Source organism: Ochotona princeps, chromosome 14 (genome assembly GCF_030435755.1).
Source record: "Ochotona princeps isolate mOchPri1 chromosome 14, mOchPri1.hap1, whole genome shotgun sequence".
Lineage (NCBI taxonomy): Eukaryota > Metazoa > Chordata > Mammalia > Lagomorpha > Ochotonidae > Ochotona > Ochotona princeps.
This window is the reverse complement of record NC_080845.1, coordinates 33012229-33029803: the sequence shown is the minus strand read 5'-3', so window position 1 is coordinate 33029803 and position 17575 is coordinate 33012229. Positions and strand designations below refer to the sequence as shown.

At 47.2% G+C, this 17575-nt stretch overlaps 2 protein-coding genes across 5 annotated transcripts in view; one reads left to right on the top strand and one right to left on the bottom strand.

Moving 5' to 3' along the window:
• UBE2R2 (ubiquitin conjugating enzyme E2 R2) overlaps window positions 1–10513 on the top strand; it is a 51078-nt gene extending 40565 nt beyond the window's left edge. Inside the window, exons 3-5 of the mRNA XM_004581042.2 lie at window positions 1996–2093; window positions 6795–6929; window positions 9169–10513. Of these exons, the coding sequence (XP_004581099.2) occupies window positions 1996–2093; window positions 6795–6929; window positions 9169–9388 (453 nt within the window). The 3' untranslated portion in view covers window positions 9389–10513. The remainder of the gene's footprint in view (window positions 1–1995; window positions 2094–6794; window positions 6930–9168) is intronic.
• Window positions 10514–12981: 2468 nt separating this feature from the next.
• UBAP2 (ubiquitin associated protein 2) overlaps window positions 12982–17575 on the bottom strand; it is an 82763-nt gene continuing 78169 nt past the window's right edge. For 3 of the 4 annotated variants that reach the window (XM_058672939.1, XM_058672940.1, XM_058672941.1), the window contains 9 exons: window positions 17405–17496; window positions 17114–17161; window positions 15222–15303; window positions 14836–15041; window positions 14536–14635; window positions 14347–14454; window positions 14129–14196; window positions 13850–14041; window positions 12982–13757 (listed from right to left, as the gene is read on the bottom strand). In XM_058672939.1, the coding sequence (XP_058528922.1) occupies window positions 13662–13757; window positions 13850–14041; window positions 14129–14196; window positions 14347–14454; window positions 14536–14635; window positions 14836–15041; window positions 15222–15303; window positions 17114–17161; window positions 17405–17496 (992 nt within the window). In that variant the 3' untranslated portion in view covers window positions 12982–13661. The remainder of the gene's footprint in view (window positions 13758–13849; window positions 14042–14128; window positions 14197–14346; window positions 14455–14535; window positions 14636–14835; window positions 15042–15221; window positions 15304–17113; window positions 17162–17404; window positions 17497–17575) is intronic. The other variant, XM_058672942.1, reaches the window with a different exon arrangement.

Genomic DNA, 17575 nt, shown 5'->3' with positions numbered 1-17575 from the left:
CACTGTGTTATAGCGCTGGGCCCAAGGCAAATCAGATTTACAGAGAGAAGAAAGAGAAAAACATCTTCAGTCCTCTGGTTCACTCCCCAAGTGAATGTATTGGCTGAAACTGAGCTGATCAGACACCAGGAACCAGGAGCTTCTGGATTCCCCCCAAAACTCCCACACCCCTACAAATTTTCCCCATGTTGCTACAATAGTATAGTCCTTCATAAGGAGTCATGATGCCATCAGTCTTTTATTTAAGTGTGCCCCGACACATTTTTATAGGAATATATTTTTATATTGTTTTACAAGAATACATTGACGGACCTTGTGCAGTAGCCTAGTGGCTAAAGTCCTATCCTTGTGCATGCCAGGATCCCATATGGGCGCCAGTTAATGTCCCAGCAGCCCTGTTTCCCATCCAGCTCTCTGTTTGTGGCCTGGGAAAGCAGTCGACAATGGCCCAAAGCCTTGGGACCCTGCCACCCACGTGAGAGACCCAGAAGAGGCTGTTGGCTCTTGGTTTTGGATCACCTCAGCTCTAGCTGTTGCAGCTGCTTGGGGAGTGACCACGGAGGATCTTTTTCTTTGTATACCTGCCTTTCCACGAAAAATATACAAATGTCTTTTTTAAAAAAAGAATACATTGACATAAATCAGTATTTCTTGGTAATGGTAAACTTTTAATATTTTTATCATTAAAATAATTCAAAATTAATTAACTTGTAAAATATTCCAGCTTTCAGGAAATGGTGCAGATGTATTTTATAGAACATTTAAAAATATATACCAGGATGTAACTTTTTTTAGTATATATGATCCCGAAGCGAGCACAGAATACACAATCTTTAAATAGCAAAATGAGCAAAATTTTAAAAATTATATTGTTTGTAAGGATAGTACAGTTTATTCTCAAACACAAGCTGAACAGATTCATTTTCTGTAATGATTAGATAATATATAAAAGAGATTTGTAAAAATATACTTTAAGGGTGGCACTATTGTGATGAGTTAGCTGTTGCCTGTGGTGCTAGCATCCCAGTGGTTATTATTTGAAGTCCTGGCCACTGCGTACCCAATCCAGCTCTCTGCTAATGCAACTGGGAAACACACACACACACACACACACACACACACACACACGCACACATACAGTGTACTGTATCTTTAAAAACAAAACTTAACACTGCTTTCCAACATCAGTACCCGGGCCTCCTGCGCGGGTACAGGGTCCCAAGCTTTGGGCCGTCCTCCACTGCTTTCCCAGGCCTGAGTTATTCAGTTCAGTAAAATCCACGATATGCATATTTTTGGTCGGTTGCTTATGATTTTGTTGTCAAATTTGAAAATCCATCACTAAATCCAAGATCATGAAATGTAACACTCCCACATTTTTTTTTTTTTAAGATTTATTTATTTTCATGGGAAAGTCAGATACACAGAGAGAAGGAGAGACAGAGAGGAAGATATTTCGTCTGTTGATTTACTCCCTAAGTGGCCTCAACAGCTAGGGCTGAGGTAGTCCAAAGCCAGGAGCTTTATTCCAGGTCTCCCACGCGGGTGCAGGGTCCCAGGGCTTTGGGCCATCTTTGACTGCCTTCCCAGGCCACGAGCAGGGAGCTGGATGGGAAGTGGAGCACTCAGGACTTGTGCTGGTGCTCTGATTTGAAGTGCAGGCATTGCAAGTGGCATCATAACCACCCCCCCATCCACAGTGTTGTTCGCTGTTCTACTTTGTCGGATGTGTGGAATTTGGTTTGTTTATCTAATCTCATGTGTATATTTCTCTCAGTATGTTATATAGCTTACTAAAGATCAGTCTCAAAGCATGCTTACCCATAAAGCCTTTTGCCTTTTTTTTCTATTCCACCGCTCATGCTGTAACATGGTGTTTCTTTTTCCTGTCTCTGTCTTCTTCCCTCTTTCTCCTTCCCCAGTCCTTCTCATAAGTTTCTGAATAAGTTCATCACTTTTTAAGTATTTGTTGAATGTTGTATTTGTGTTTTGTAGAATGGAGATGTATGCATTTCGATTCTTCATCCGCCTGTAGATGACCCACAGAGTGGAGAACTGCCCTCTGAGAGGTGGAACCCTACTCAGAATGTGAGGTAAGGTGTTACATAAGGGACAGTGGTTTTTGAGGGAGCCCTTAGTTTGTCTCTGGTAAAGTAAGATCATCTGTTGACCTGTAACCTACACAAAATAATCCTTTCATGTTAAGTTGTTTTCTCTTTAAGAACTGTATGAAATATTTATGGATCTTTTTGAAGAGTTGTGTTTACTAAGCAGTATTACAATGATTGTCATTTCCCTGTGTTTTTCATCGATATTTTCAGATCTGAATTATTCTTCCTTCACTGATCCCAGCACTTCTGTTTGGATTGATTGCTTCTTGATCATGGGATTCTTACTACTTAACTTTTTAAGAAAAATATTTATTTTTATTGGAAAGGCAGATCAGATTTACAGATTAGAGATACACAGAGAAAGATTTTCTGTATACTGGTTTACTCCCCAAGTGACTGCAGTGGCTGGAGCCAAGATGATCTGAAGCCAGGAGCCAGGAGCTTCTTCCAGGTCTTCCATGTGGGTTTAGGGTCCCAAAGGTTTGGGCCATCCTCTACTGCTTTCCCAAGCCACAAGCATGGAGTGGAAAGGAATTGGAGCAGCCAGGATTCAAACTTGTGCCCATATGGGATTCCGGTGCCTGCAAGGCAAGAATCTTGCCACTGAGCCAACATGCCTGGATTACTGCTTTCTTTTTTTTTCCTTTTTTTTTTTTTTTTTTGAATTATTTCATTTTGTGACACAGTTGCATAGGCTCTGGGATTCCCCCAACCCCTCCCCGAACCCTCCCCCCATGGTGGATATAGTATCACAGTTCAAATCCAGTCCTGATTCCTTCATTGCAAGCATGTACCATGCAGAGTCCAGCATGTTTTTGTCCAGATAAATTCAACAGTTTCTTGTGGTGGATTACTACTTAATATTTACATAATTAACAACTTTATTGTTAGATTTATTTAAGATTTTATTATTATTGGAAAGCCGGATATACAGAGAGGAGGAGAGACAGAGAGCAAGATCTTCCATCTGATGTTTCACTCCCCAAGTGAGCCGCAACGGGCCGGTACACGCCAATCCGATGCCGGGACCAGGAACCTCTTCCGGGTCTCCCACGCGGGTGCAGGGTCCCAAAGCCTTGGGCCGTCCTCGACTGCTTTCCCAGGCCACAAGCAGGGAGCTGGATGGGAAGTGGAGCTGCCGGGATTAGAACCGGCGCCCATATGGGGTCCCGGGGCCTTCAAGGCGAGGACTTTAGCTGCTAGGCCATGCCGCCGGGCCCAGATTTATTTATTTATAGTACAAGGATAGGAGGGGGCTGGTGAAGACAGACAAAGTTATCCTGCCTGTGCTGGTGTATTCCCAAGATGGCCACGGTAGCTGTGTCTGGATAGGCCTGAAGCCAGAAGGCATAGACCTCAATCCTCATCTTCTTCAAGGGTGCTAGGAACCTGAGTGAAGTAAGAGTGACTCCTGAGAATGATGTAAGAATTCAGAGATCAGAGTGGGCCTGGGCCTGCCTTCTTCTTGGTTGTAGAAAACACAAAGATGTCCATGGTCTGTATGGTGGGTTGGTAGTTTGGGCACAGGGCATAAAACCCAGAGCCATGGAGATTATTCTCAGACTGATGGAATTTACCCTCCTAAATTTTGGACTGAGTTGGGACTCCTCCCTATTTTATTTCGTTCTAATTGCTCTTTTACAATGAGAATATTGGGGCCAGCGCTGAGGGTCAACAGACTAATCCTCCACCTTCCAATTGCTGGCATCTATATGGACACTGGTTCATGTCTTGGTTTCTCTATTTCCAATCCAGCTTCTTGCTTGTGGCTTGGGAAAGCAGTGGAGGATGAACCAAAGTCTGGGGACCCTGCACCCAGTTGGGAGACCTGGAAGAAGGTGCAATCAGGATGGTACAGGCAGTTGGAGATGTGCATGAAATCATGTTTTGGAGCCCATATGTTGTGTGGCATCAGTGATAGTCACATAATAATACTTGCTGAGGGCCTGACGTGCTGGCCTAGCAGCTGAAGTCCTCACCTTGAACATGCCAGGATCCCATATGGGCGCTGGTTCTAATCCCAGCAGCTCCACTTCCCATCCAGCTCCCTGCTTGTGGCCTGGGAAAGCAGTTGGATGGCCCAAAGCCTTGGGACCCTGCAACCACGTGGGAGACCTGGAAGAGGTTCCTAGTTCCTGGCTTTGGATCGGCGCAGCACCGGTCGTGGTAGTCACTTGGGGAGTGAATCATCAGGGCCCCAGTGATGAGTTTTTTAATCCTTTCAATGTAATTTTTGAAGAACTCCAAAAAACTCTTGGGAGGAGGATGGTAGCAAGACAAATTATTCTTACCCTAATAGAAGTGTGTGTGTGTGGCACGGAGAGGGAAGGAAATGGCAAAAATTCTGTAAAGATAACTTTTAGGGAAAAGTTTCACGAAATCAATCATCCAATTGCCTGGATCCCCATTTGATTGTTTATTTACTTTCTGGGAGCCAGGAGTTAGAGGCTATTTCAAAACAACAGAATCTATAACCATGTACCAATAAGAAAAGGTAGAGATATTTTCTTTTTTTTTCCTTAATGCATTTATGCACAGATGTTATGGAAGAAAAAACCTAGGACCAATTATGAGTGTTTGTCATGCTTGACTATTTTTTTCTAGTGGAAACTTTTTTTCTTAAAAGATTTATTTATTTTATTACAGCCAGATATACACAGAGGAGGAGAGACAGAGAGGAAGATCTTCCGTCTGATGATTCACTCCCCAAGTGAGCCGCAACGGGCCGGTGCTGTGCTGATCCGAAGCCGGGAACCTGGAACCTCTTCCAGGTCTCCCACGCGGGTGCAGGGTCCCAATGCATTGGGCAGTCCTCAACTGCTCCCCCAGGCCACAAGCAGGGAGCTGGATGGGAAGTGGAGCTGCCGGGATTAGAACCGGCGCCCATATGGGATCCCGGGGCTTTCAAGGCAAGGACTTTAGCTGCTAGGCCACGCCGCCGGGCCCTCTAGTGGAAACTTTTTATTCCTTAATTTTTTTTTTTATGATGAAAAAGTACTTGTTTCAACTAGACTTGAAAGCAGTAGAAGGCCAATAATGGCGGCTTTTTCTTCGTTGTCTTAATAGGCTTACTGTGTCAAAGGGTAGGCCCATTTTCTTCCTTTTTCTTTCCTTCCCTCCTTTCTCTTTCTTTATTTCTCTCTCTGTTTCTTTCTCTCTCCTTTCTTAGGCAGATTTTCAGAGAGAAAGAGAGACAAAAAGATCTTGAATGTGCTGCTTCACTTCCCAAATGGCCACAACAGGCAGAGCTGAGCTAATCTGGAGCCAAGAGCCTTGAGTCTCCTCTGGGTCTCCCCAATAGGTACAGGGTATGAAGGCCTTGGGCTTCCCTCTGCTGTCCCCCAGGCCAAAAGTAGGGAGCCCAATGGGAAGTGGAGCAGCTGGAACACAAATTGGCATCCATATGAGATGCTGGCTCTTACGCGGTGGTAGTGGTGATGGTCAGTTAGCCAGTTAAGCCAATGTACCATCCCCAAGAATGGCTTCTAAATTGTTTACCATTGTGCACCCAATATCTCACTTAATGCCTGTTACTAAATATAGTAAATATTTTTTAATGAAGATTGCTATTTTTTTTATAAGCTAGTTCTTCCATGTAAAGGCTTTTAAAACAGCTTTTACTGTGTTGTTCTGCCTAATATTTGTTTACTTACAAGTGTGGAAGAAAAATATTCTGCATATGACTGTTTTTTTTATTTTAAAGATTTATTTAGTTTATTACAAAGTCAGATGTACAGAGAGGAGGAGAGACAGAGGAAGATCTTCTGTCCGATGACTCACTCCCCAATTGCATGTGACTGGTTTTTACATCTCTGACACCACATTAAGAAGTAGACATACAGGGCCCGGCGCCATGGCCTAGCAGCTGAAGTCCTCGCCTTGAAAGCCCCGGGATCCCATATAGGCACCGGTTCTAATCCCAGCAGCTCCACTTCCCATCCAGCTCCCTGCTTGTGACCTGGGAAAGCAGTCGAGGACGGCCCAAAGCTTTGGGACCCTGCACCCGCGTGGGAGACCCGGAAGAGGTTCCAGGTTCCCAGCTTCGGATCGGCGCGCATCGGCCCGTTGCAGCTCACTTGGGCAGTGAATCATCGGACGGAAGATCTTGCTCTCTGTCTCTCCTCCTCTGTGTATATCTGGCTGTAATAAAATGAATAAATCTTTAAAAAAAAAAAAAAGAAGTAGACATACAGAGCAGCATCCTTTTTTACCCTCTCCCACAAACAAAAATGCAAAATACTGCCTTGAATTTGAACTCAAGTATTTTGTGCTTTTTTTAAAACCCATTCTAATTATTTTATTTTCTTAAAAGATGGATTTCAAAGCTTCCAGATACCCAGATTTGGCAGAATAAAACATGTACCTGTTGAGATAATACCTTGTAGAGTTCATTTTTTTTCCCCCTGCCAATTGAACTTCATGCTACATATATAGAGTTCTCTGTTTTGTCTCCCTGGTAGCAGTTTGTATCTAGCTTCTACTTCAGTCAAGTGTCGAAATAGAATTTTATGATGATCAATTTCCATTTACCCTAAGGTCTCAAACATTATAATCTGAAATTACGTTATAACTATAATTTTAAGGGAGAGAAAATTGAAAGTCAAGTTGATCTTTCTAAAATGCACTATTCTTTTGAATGTTGTGAGTGAATATTCATGACTGACCCTTTTTTCCTCTTTCTAGGACTATCCTGTTAAGTGTAATCTCACTGCTTAATGAGCCTAACACCTTCTCTCCAGCCAATGTGGATGCCTCGGTTATGTTCAGGAAATGGAGGGATAGTAAAGGAAAAGACAAGGAATATGCTGAAATCATTAGGTAAGCAGTTTGTTTTTTCTTTTATTTATCTACAGAACCAAATTATATTCTGGAACTAAAGGGTTAAATCAAACTTGAATGGCAGAATTATTTTTTTTATTATTTCTTTATGTTCCCCCAAGCCCTCTCATCCCATCCTGTGGTTGACGTCCCAGCCCTTCTCCTTCCCTTCCTTTCAGAATTATTTCTGATAAATACCAGGATAATTTATATCAAATTTACATTGTGGGAAGAGAAGATATGCGCCTGGATCCAATGAGCTTTCCTGTACAGAGATATCTGCTACTCTCTGTATCCAGTAGATCTGATCTATGAAGCCGACCTTTGATGGGCTTAACTCTCCCTACTTATCCTCTACTAATTTTTTACAAGTATTTTTATTGGAAGGCAGATTTACAGAAAGGAGATACAGAGAGAAAGATCTTCCATTCGCTGGTTCCCTATGCAAGTGGCCATAATGGCTGGAACTAAGCCAATCCGAAGGCAGGAGCCTGGAACCTCCTCTGGATCTCCCATGTGGGTAGAGAGTCCCAAGGCTTTGGGCCGTCCTTTACTGCTTTCCCAGGCCACAGGCAGGGAGCTGGATGGGAAATGGGGCTGCCGGGACACAAACTGCTGCCCGTATGGGATCCCAGTGCGTTCAAGGTAAGGATTTTTAGTGGCTAGTCAACTGCTCTGGGCCCTCTCTAATTTTTTAGGTTATTTATTTATTTGAATGTCAATGACAGTCAAAGATCTGTTTTCCATCTGCTACTTCACTCTCCAGAGGGGCCATAATGGCCAGGTCTGTGGGCCGACTTAAGCTTGTAGCCAAGCAGATGCCAAATACTTCAGCCATGATCAGCTTCCAAGCCTTTTGTGCAGTAGTAAGTATCTTACCTGTCAGATGTGCTTAAGCAGGTACTGATGTTGGAAAGCAGTGTTAAGTTTTGTTTTTAAAGATACATTTTAATTAGAAAGTCAGATGTACAGAGGAAGATCTTCCATCCACTGATTCCTTCCCCAATCAGCCTCAACTGCTGGAGCTAAGGTGATCCGAAGCTAGGAGCCTGGAGCCTCTTCTGGGTCTCCCATGTGGGTACAGAGTGCTGAGGCTTTGGGCCGTTGTTGACTGCTTTCCCAGGTCACAAACAGGGAGTTGGATGGGAAGCAGGGCTGCCGGGTCACGAACCGGCGCCCATATGGGATCCAGGCACATGCGAGGCAAAGGACTTTAGCTGCTAGGCCACCACGCTGGGCCCAAGAAGTTTGTTTTAATACTATTTGATGTTTACATAGTAGGTTAGAATAGGAAGAGTCAAGGGTTAGCGGAAAGAGGTGAATCCATCATTGCCAGTTTTTTTTCTTCTTTTTATGTCTGGGGGAAACAGAAAAGGGGAGAAGCCGCACCAGACTCAAGTGCCAATTGCCTCAGTGTCTGGGGATGGGGAACGCCCACCGGATGTTATCCCATAGGTCCCTGATGTGGAGCATGCTGTGAGGGTTCTGCTCAAGTGGTTTTGATAGTTCTGAAATGCTGTTGATTCCGCCGATCCAAGGATAAGAAAATCCTTCCAAGGGCCATTGGCTGACATAATCCACCTTAGAGTCTCCAATCACCCAGATATTTGCTGTCAACACCTGGCTGAGGTGGTTGACCAATATATTCTGCCTCCGTCCTCTGCTATGGTACCAGGTGTTCTCTGCAGGCCCCAATGGTCTGCCATATCCTCAGTGTGCATCTAGGTATGCTGTTCACTGCTCCTTCTGAGCCACCGAGGAGATCTGGTTCTGACACATGCATTCGACGGTCAGCAAGTACAGTGGCCTTATTGGAATCCTTCAGAGTTGTTCCTTACCTGCAACCTCAGTAGTCCTCCCTCCAAACATATCCCCTCACCCTTTTCTCTAGTCCAGTCCCTGCTCCCAGGAGCACATGGAGCGCCCAGTCCCAGATGTCATTCATGCAGATGAGCTGGGCTGGGGGTCCACGGTGCCAAGTCCACCCATGTGGTTTTAAAACATATTAAAAAAAAAAATAGAATAGAGGAGTATGATGGCATACTGTTAACACGAATTTGGCATTAACTGGTCCCAGAATGCCTGCCAGCTACTGGCTGTTTTTCTCCCAGGTGTATAACACTTGCCTAGGTACATTTTCTACAGTTGGGGGTTAAGAAAGTTTAATCAGGGCCAATAATGAATCCATCTTCAAAACTGAGCCTTACTGTAAACTGTTTCTGTGTCATGCTGTCTTTAGGAAACAGGTTTCAGCCACTAAGGCCGAAGCAGAGAAGGATGGAGTAAAGGTCCCCACAACCCTGGCGGAATACTGCATCAAAACTAAAGTGCCTTCCAATGACAACAGCTCAGATTTGCTTTATGACGACTTGTACGACGATGACATCGATGATGAAGATGAGGAGGAGGAAGATGCCGACTGTTATGATGATGATGATTCTGGGAATGAGGAATCGTGACGTGCTCCTTCAGTGCCCCTGCACTGCCCTGCCTTCTCAGGCCAAAGGGAGGGGAGCAAGTGGGGACCTAGCAGAGGCCCCTCAGCAAAAACCTATTCACAGGGGGTGGGAAACACACAGCTCCTGCTGACTCCCCATATGGATCTCAGTTTGCTCCTTTTTATGGACCTTTAATGGAGAGAAAAATACCCTCCACAGAATGTCTGAATTCTTGCATTCTTTACCCTTCCATCACTGTATTGATTCTTTTTTTTTTTTTTTTTTTTATGACAGCAACCCAAACTCTCACCTCACATCGTCTACAGAATGTTCACAGCAAAACACGTTTGGTCTGTTTTTAGATTCTTGAAAAATTAAATAGTCTTTCAAGATGTTTAATGTGTTTAAAGCTGGGAACCCATTTGGAGTTCACAAATGCTGCATATACTGCAAAAGAAAATGAAAAAAAAAAAAAAAACCCCACAAACTTTAAAGAAAAGCAAATTTGCCAAGGTTTAGCTGCATTTACATTAGTGTGTGCATTCGTTCAGCCCCATGGTGGCGAACATTACTTCTTTTCCTTCCCAAGGCTGGGATGCAGCAGGTGTCAGGGACTCAGTGCTAAGTCGAAGCCTCACGCAACGTGCTCCTTTCGCCTCCCTGAAACCATCTTAACATGGAAGTCTCAGCTACTCTGAGGAAAGGAAATAGATTTTGTTTTTTGAAATCGATTGGGATCTAAAGCCTGAAATAAATATTCATACTTTACATAGAACTGAGCACTTGGTTGCTATTTATTTTAAAGGCAGGGTTATTTTTTTTTCCCACCAGGGTGTGGGGCGAGTGGGGAGGATATGGGAATTAGTGTGTGGATTTGTAGTGATGGGAACAATTAAGAAATAACTATGCCAATGCTGGTTGTTGCTGCTGGAGGCAAAGCCAACACTACTGCTGCCCACTGCTGGGAGAGGAGACACCTGTCGTACACATCCCACTGCCTTCCCTCCAGAACTACTCTCATGGGGTTTGGTTTGTTTAAGTAGACACTTTTAATTACTCAGTATTAATCCTAGGTGCATGTGTTAAGATTTTGGTTTCCATTGAGCTGCTTATACCAATAGCGATAAATGTGGATGTGAGACATGAGTGGTTTTTGCTTTCCTCATTGGATGTGATCTGGACTTATTTTTCCCCCTTTCTCTGTACTATGGCTGTGGAATACAAGCAGAAACTGTGCACAGAGCTTCCCAGACCTGTCTTCTGGCAGGGCCAAGGGAAGTGACTGTAGGCAGTGTTGAAGCCAGACAAGGCTACAAGATCTTCTGCGATGCAGCTGCTGCAGCTCTGATTTCCCAAGTCTCTGTTGTACATTGTTTCAATCGATATCAACATCCAGCAGCCTTCCACCAATCCAAGAATTTCAGAACAGGAAGGTGAAATTACGTTTGGGGCTGTTGCCAGCCCATGGGAGGGCAGTGCTCTGTGGGGAAGACTGGTAGAACACAAAATGATTTTGGAAAGAAAATGTATACAGCAAGGGCTGAATGTGGTCCTACTCAAGATCCCTGTGCACCTGTGTCATTTTGTGAAGATCCTAGCTCAGAACCAAAAGGCAGTCCGAGGGCAGGGGTAGGATGAGTCCCAGGATGGTCAGAGCAGGCAATGCTTTACTTCCACAGCTCCTCCTTCCTTTCTGATCTCAGGGTTTTCATTCACTCTTCAATCTTTCCCAAACATAGCTATTTCCCAGCCGCCCTCTGGCCTCTCAAGTTTGATATGTTATGAAATGGGAATGCACTAGGGTCCACCCAGTGAGGACTGCCTCCATCCTTGATTCTAGTACCATTGAAGGAATAGGGCAGCGATGTTAATGTTCTTTAGGTGGTCTAATTACACTCTGAACCGTCATAGTTGGTTGTTGGGTCTAACCTTTTCATCCCTGCACTGCTTAGGCAATGCTTCCAGATAACATGCAAATATTCTGGAGCCAAAGCTTCTCGATGCTCTCTCAATTACCTAACATCCCTTCCCCTCTACCCCAGCCCTCCCAGCCTTCTATCCCAGGTTTACAGCCAAGAGCTTGGTCTTACTCTCTTGGAGCCCTAAAATTAAGCCTTTCATTTTTACTGCTAGAGCATCTCGGACCCAGGGCATGCTGGGCATCCTGGCATCAGGGGAGGTGCCGTGCTGCTCAGTGCTGTCCCATCAGGCCCTGTTGGCCTCTGTTGCACGTTGACTCAGGGAGCCAGAGAGCCAAGTGGCGTTTGTTCTGACTACCCTCAGGTGTTGTCTTATGAGAAGTACCATCAATTCCAGAAATCTGGGGTGTGCTGACTTGAAGACATTATGATCGGGTAGATGCTGGTTCTGTATCCTGTCCAAAATACTTGAGTAATCAGGTGGGGGAGGGAGGGAAGTAGAGGTCTCAGCTCAACCCAGAACCTTTGCAGAGTACAGCTGTGCTGATTTTGTGTGACATGAACTCAAAACCCTGCAATCTTTTTTAATTCTGATTGAGGCCTCACTGGATGCTCTTCATTTCCGTGTCTTCTGAGGCAGAAGAAGGTGTAAGACAATATCATGATTCTGTTGCTGCTTCTCTCAAAGTCTTCCCCTTTTCTCATCATTCCGGAGTCCTGTTTTATTAGACCACGAGTTTTCGTAGTCCTGGCCTCTCCTTCCCTTCCCTTCTCTGGCAATGATTTGCTTCTTTACTTGCTGGTTTCCTTGTTTGGGGCATACATAGCAAGAGACTGCAAGGGAGAAATGTATAGTTCTTGCTGAAAAATTAACTCCACCCTCCCATTCTGATAAACAAGGTTTACATTTGCAACTAAAATCCAGATGCAATTTTCAACTATTCTGAAACCAGCAGGACACATGACTTTAATAGTTTTCTTAGCGGAAATTGTAGATGTTTTTTTCTTCAGTTTAACTTATGGGAAAAGATTATCTGATGCATTTTGTGTTGACTTCCCCTTTAGTGGTTTATTTTGTCTTTCTGCCCATCTGTCTACTAATAAAATGTGAAATAAAATATACCTGTCTTGCTACTTCCCCATGTGTTAAAAGGTGGTTTTCACTGTTACCTTGCACTGTGCCGAAGACTTGGCTGAAATGTTACACCTTCAACCAAACCAGAAACCCTGAAAAATAGCCACCCCTATTCCTTAAGTGTTGATTTTGGATCCCAAAAGGTCACACTGGCTGATGGAATCATTTGTTGTAGTAGTACTTGTGGAATCACGGCCTTCAGCTTAGGGAGGATCTCAAGCTGTTGTCGCACAGACCCTGACCATGGTGACTCCAAGGCTTGACACAGCTTGTTCATGTCTCAACTATCAGTCTAGCTTCTTTGACCATACTTACAGTCCTGAGGCGCTATCCTGGTGTCCCCTACTGGACAAAACTGCATGGCCTGCCTACCCTGAGAACAACTGGTTGGTTGGAAGTATCTTGACCAAGCCTTTCGCCTGCCACATCATAATATGGTGGTGATTCATTAGGTATCTGTTCCACTCAGCTCTCCACAACACACTTTAGTCATGATGACAGGGCCCTTTGAAAGTGACACAACTGTTAACTTGAACTAACTCTCGGTCATAACACGCAGAGGCTGTGCATGCTCTCAGAACTTTATTAGGTGGAGTTTGGGCAAGACAAAACCCCTGAAACAGTCACCCCTGGCTTAGGACAACTGGACTGGAGGAGCCTTTGCTTGGAAACTTGCTTTCGTTGAGGTGAAAGCTTTGCTCTGCTCTTGAAAGGGAGCTGCCTGGCTGGATGTCTCAACATCTCAGTTCAGATGATTTCAAATGGTCAGCCAGAGGGAGGCAAGTCTTTGGGGCCGAGACCAAGCCCCTGCTTGAGATGAAGACCAGCAGGTGCCCAGGTTTGACAAAAGGGGACCAAGACAAATGAGAGGAGCAGTTTCTTGAAGAGGTATGGAGGAATGACAGTGAAAGAAGTTGTGATTCCTCATTGGTGCCTGACCTGCAAACCCAAACCTTCCTGACCAGGCAGAAGAGCTCAGGAAGGCCTAACGGCAGAAGGGGGAACTGCAACGGGCCTTTGGAACGGCATGGCTCTCTGCTGGCTTCTATCACATTTACAAATACATACATAAATACACTACATACAACAGGGAGCTAGGGTGGCAGGTTCCCCCAGATGCTTGGCTGACATAACTGCATGGCTCAGGAGTTGTAGGAAAGGGTGCTGGGCTGCCAGGTATCTGCTCCATGTGCTCACTCTTGCCCAGGGAGACCCCACCCCAGCCCCCCAATCTTCAGGTTCAGTTTGTCCAGTATGGAGAGTTGCCATAGGTGGCTTTGGAGGCTTGAGACTTGGGCTGCAGGGAGCTAGGCTGGCTGCGCTGGGCCGAGCCACTCTGAGGAGGGAGGGAGGGAGGAGGAAGAGAGGCTGTCAAGGCTGCAGCAGGATCCCTGACCCAGGAAGGTGGAGGCCTCCGCCACTGCTCACCTGGGCATCCTGCGGGAGGTGGTGGTGCAGCAGCTGCGAGTGGGGCTGCTGGTGGGCAGGCAAGATGTGCAGGAAAGGTGGTGGCGCATAGCCAGGGGCTGCCCCAGGGGCCAAGGGCCCTGTGGAGCCTAAGGCCGAAGGCAGGCTGAAAGGTGGAGGGGTCCCTGCATGAAATCCCTGCTTGTCAAAAGTCTGCAGTACAAAGACACAAAGGTGGCCGTCAGGTTGGACCACACCTCCCAGCAGGCTTCCCCTCCACCCTGTACCGTCCTCCCTCACCTGAGTCTTGTTGTAGACAGACCCAGCCATATCAGGGAGGCCAGTGGTGCTTGAAGAAACTGATACTCCTAGGAGAAAAAGCAATTATTCCCACAAGAGCTGGTGCCAGGTCCCACCTACACACACACACCTTCCAGGGCAGTCTGGGGTAGCCCTCAACCCAGGAGGAGACCACTGGAGGATTTATAATCTTGGAAAAGAGGAGGGATGGGTGCTACCTTTGCCAGACCCAGATCCTGCAGACTTGCTGGGAGCCTGTGGTGCTCCACCATAGCCAGCCTTCGTGTAGTCTCCGGCCGCTGAACCCTGGGTCAGGTCATCGTAACCTAGCATTACAGAGGATGTGTGAGCCAGGCAGGCGTGTCCTTGAGGTTCCCGTGCCCCTCCATGCCAGGAGTAACCTTCACCTGTGCTGTAGCTGTGCTGGCCATAGCCGCTGGTCTGCTGGAAGGGGGTGCTGGGCGTGCTGAGGTTCATACCGTGCTGCTTGGCTGACGCTGGAGGAACCTATTGGAGCAAGCACGTAAGGTGTCCCGTGTAGGAGCAAGGTGAGGTGATGACCAGCACCTGGCTGCAATACTGTCACATGCCAGGGCACTGAAGAGTTCCAGAAGGACCCTCCACCCCCAACGTCCACTTTTGTCCACAGGAGCTGGAATATGGGTTCCAGGGCTTGCAGGCTTCTCAGCAAGTGTGCTGATACTCACAAACATCGTGGGCCCATACTGGAAGGCACTGGGCATGCCTGTGTAGTAGGGCAGGCCAGTGTAGCTGTAGCCAGGCGGCAGCGCAGGATTCAGGAAAGGCTGCTGCGCAGTGTGGTGGGGCTGGGACTGGCCCTGCTGGGGCTGAGCTAGTGTAGTGGCAGGTGCAGGTGATGCAGAGTCACCTCGGCCAAACTTGGTGACATCACCTAGAAGAAAGTGGCAGTAACTTGGGTTACTGCCGTTATCCACCCAGTGGAAAAGCTAGACTGATTCCCTGGGCTCCTCTGTGGACAACTGGAAAACTCCCCTCTCAAGCTTCATCTCCAGAATCCACTGTCAGGGACCAGGCCTGCCCATTCTGCTCCTTGTCCGCTGAACACACTCACCTGAATAGGGGTTATTAATTAAGCTCCCATCTCGGCCTGCAAGGGCTGTGGGGGCGGCGAAGGGAATCCCCCCATAGTAATCCTAGGAGAGAGCAAGGAGTCTGGTCAGCAGCTGGCCTAGCCACACACCTGAGGCCAAACTCATGGAGGCCGCCACGTCCTGGGTGCCGGCTGTCCCCTGCCAGTCAGAGCTGGTACAGGCCACTGCTCATACACACTCTTGGACCTCTGGCAAAGGCTGCAGGAATTGGCACCCCTGGCTTTTCAGGAGTGACAATCAGAAAAGCCACTAATTGGAAATCAAGCCAACACTGCTTGAAGGGACAGGAGCTTTGCCAGGTAGACAGGGGGAGAAGTAGGATGCCAAGTGCAGCCTCTTATGGCCTCTTCTCCCTGTAGCAAGCATGGAGACAATGGCTGACACAGTAGAGGTGCCAATGGAGGGCACAGGCCCAGTGTGCTGTTCTGTGAGGAGGGAGACCTACACCACACCTGTGGCCTGCACTGCCAGGCACAGCTACTCAGGAATTCTGGTGGAAAACAAGAGCCCCCACCAGCCCTTGAACCCACTCTTTTCTACCCCGAGCAGTCTCTGCCAGAGGCCCTCAGCCCAAATACAGCAGGTACGGGGGATGCTCAGAAGGGGGAGCCCTTACACAGAAAACGAGAAAGTCATTCTAAAGGCAAGAGTTGAACAGATGTACAAAGGTGAATTGGGGGCCTGGCACAGCAGCCTAGTGGCTAAAATCCTTACATTTAATGCTCTGGCATCCCATCTGGGGACCGGCTTTAATACTAGCAGCCCTGCTTCCCATCCAGCTCCCTGCTTGTGGCCTGGGAAAGCAGCTGAGGATGGTCCAAAGCCTTGGAACCCTGTACCCGCATGGGAGACCCACAGGAGACTCCCAGCTCCTGGCTTTGGATCAGCTTAGGTCCAGCCATTGTGGCCATTTGGGCAATGAACCAGCATTTGGAAGATCTTCCTCTTTGTAAATCTGACTTTCTAATCAAAGTGGTTACCTGTAGCTGCTCACTCTGCTAGGGGCAGAACAGTAACACGTGGGCCTGGCGCGCTGACCTAGCAGCTAAAGTCCTTGCCTTGAACGTGCCGGGATCCCATATGGGTGCCGGTTCTAATCCCGGTGGCTCCACTTCCCATCCAGCTCCCTGCTTGTGTCCTTGGACAGTCCAAGGCCTTGGGACCCTGCACCCGCGTGGGAGTCCCGGAAGAGGCTTCTGGCTTTGGATGGGCTCAGCACTGGCCATTTCGGCAGCTTGGGGAGTGAACCACCGGACAGAAAATCTTTCTGTCTCTCCTCCTCTCTGTATATCTGCCTTTCCAATAAAAATTAAAAAGCACCACGTTGGGCTCGGCAGTGTGGCCTAGTGGCTAAGGTCCTCGCCTTGATCCCATATGGCCGCTGGTTCTAATCCTGGCAGCTCCACTTCCTCTCTATCTCTCCATCTCTCCTCCTCTCAGTATATCTGACTTTTTAATAAAAATGAAATAAAAAAAAATACATTATAAAAAAAAAAGCAACACGTGACAAGTGACCACGGGCCACCTTGTTGAGGGACATGTGTGGTCAAACCCAGAGGGGGAGGAAGGCTTTACCAAAGTCCAGAACCAAGGAAATAAACCCTATTACTTGTGCCACGTGGCTTTCCTTTAAAAACCAAAGAAAAACCACACCACTGCTACCTGTGAGCAAGGAGGATGGGAACCTTGTGTAGCATAGGGTCTTGTCCTAAGCCCATGCAGCCAATCGAAACGATTTTATCAAGGCTGATACACAGTATGGTAGGCAAAGCCAGGCAGGGCAGCAGTGAGGGTGTGGTGCCCAGGCGAGGCACACGTACAAACCCCACTGCGTAGGCATGCTTCCACTCACCATGGGCAGCCGGGACTGCAGCATCTGGAGCTCATCGTAGCCATAGATCTGCAAGAGACCCAGAAAGGGCCTGTCAGGAACCCTGCCATGAACAGCAGCAGGACAAGCCTCACCGGGGAGATCTTGCTTTGACAGGACATAGGGGAAGATCCATCAGGGCTCAGAGGGGCAGACGTGGGATTGCAAGGTGGGCACCCCATGTGATGCCCACCACCTCCCTCCCCCAGAGTTCCAACCAAGTGTCTGCCCCAGGACCAAGACAAAGGGACACTGGGGATGCTAGGGGCTCACCGGGTAGGCGGGAAGCAGTCCTCCAGGGCCCACAAGGTACTGACTGGGCAGCAAGGGTGGCAGCCCTTGGGGCAGATTTGGGGGCGGCTTGCCTGCAGGGAGACCAATCACACAGTGCTGCATGGCTGCGTAGGGCGACTCCACAGCTGCTCCGGTGGGAGGTGTGGGCCA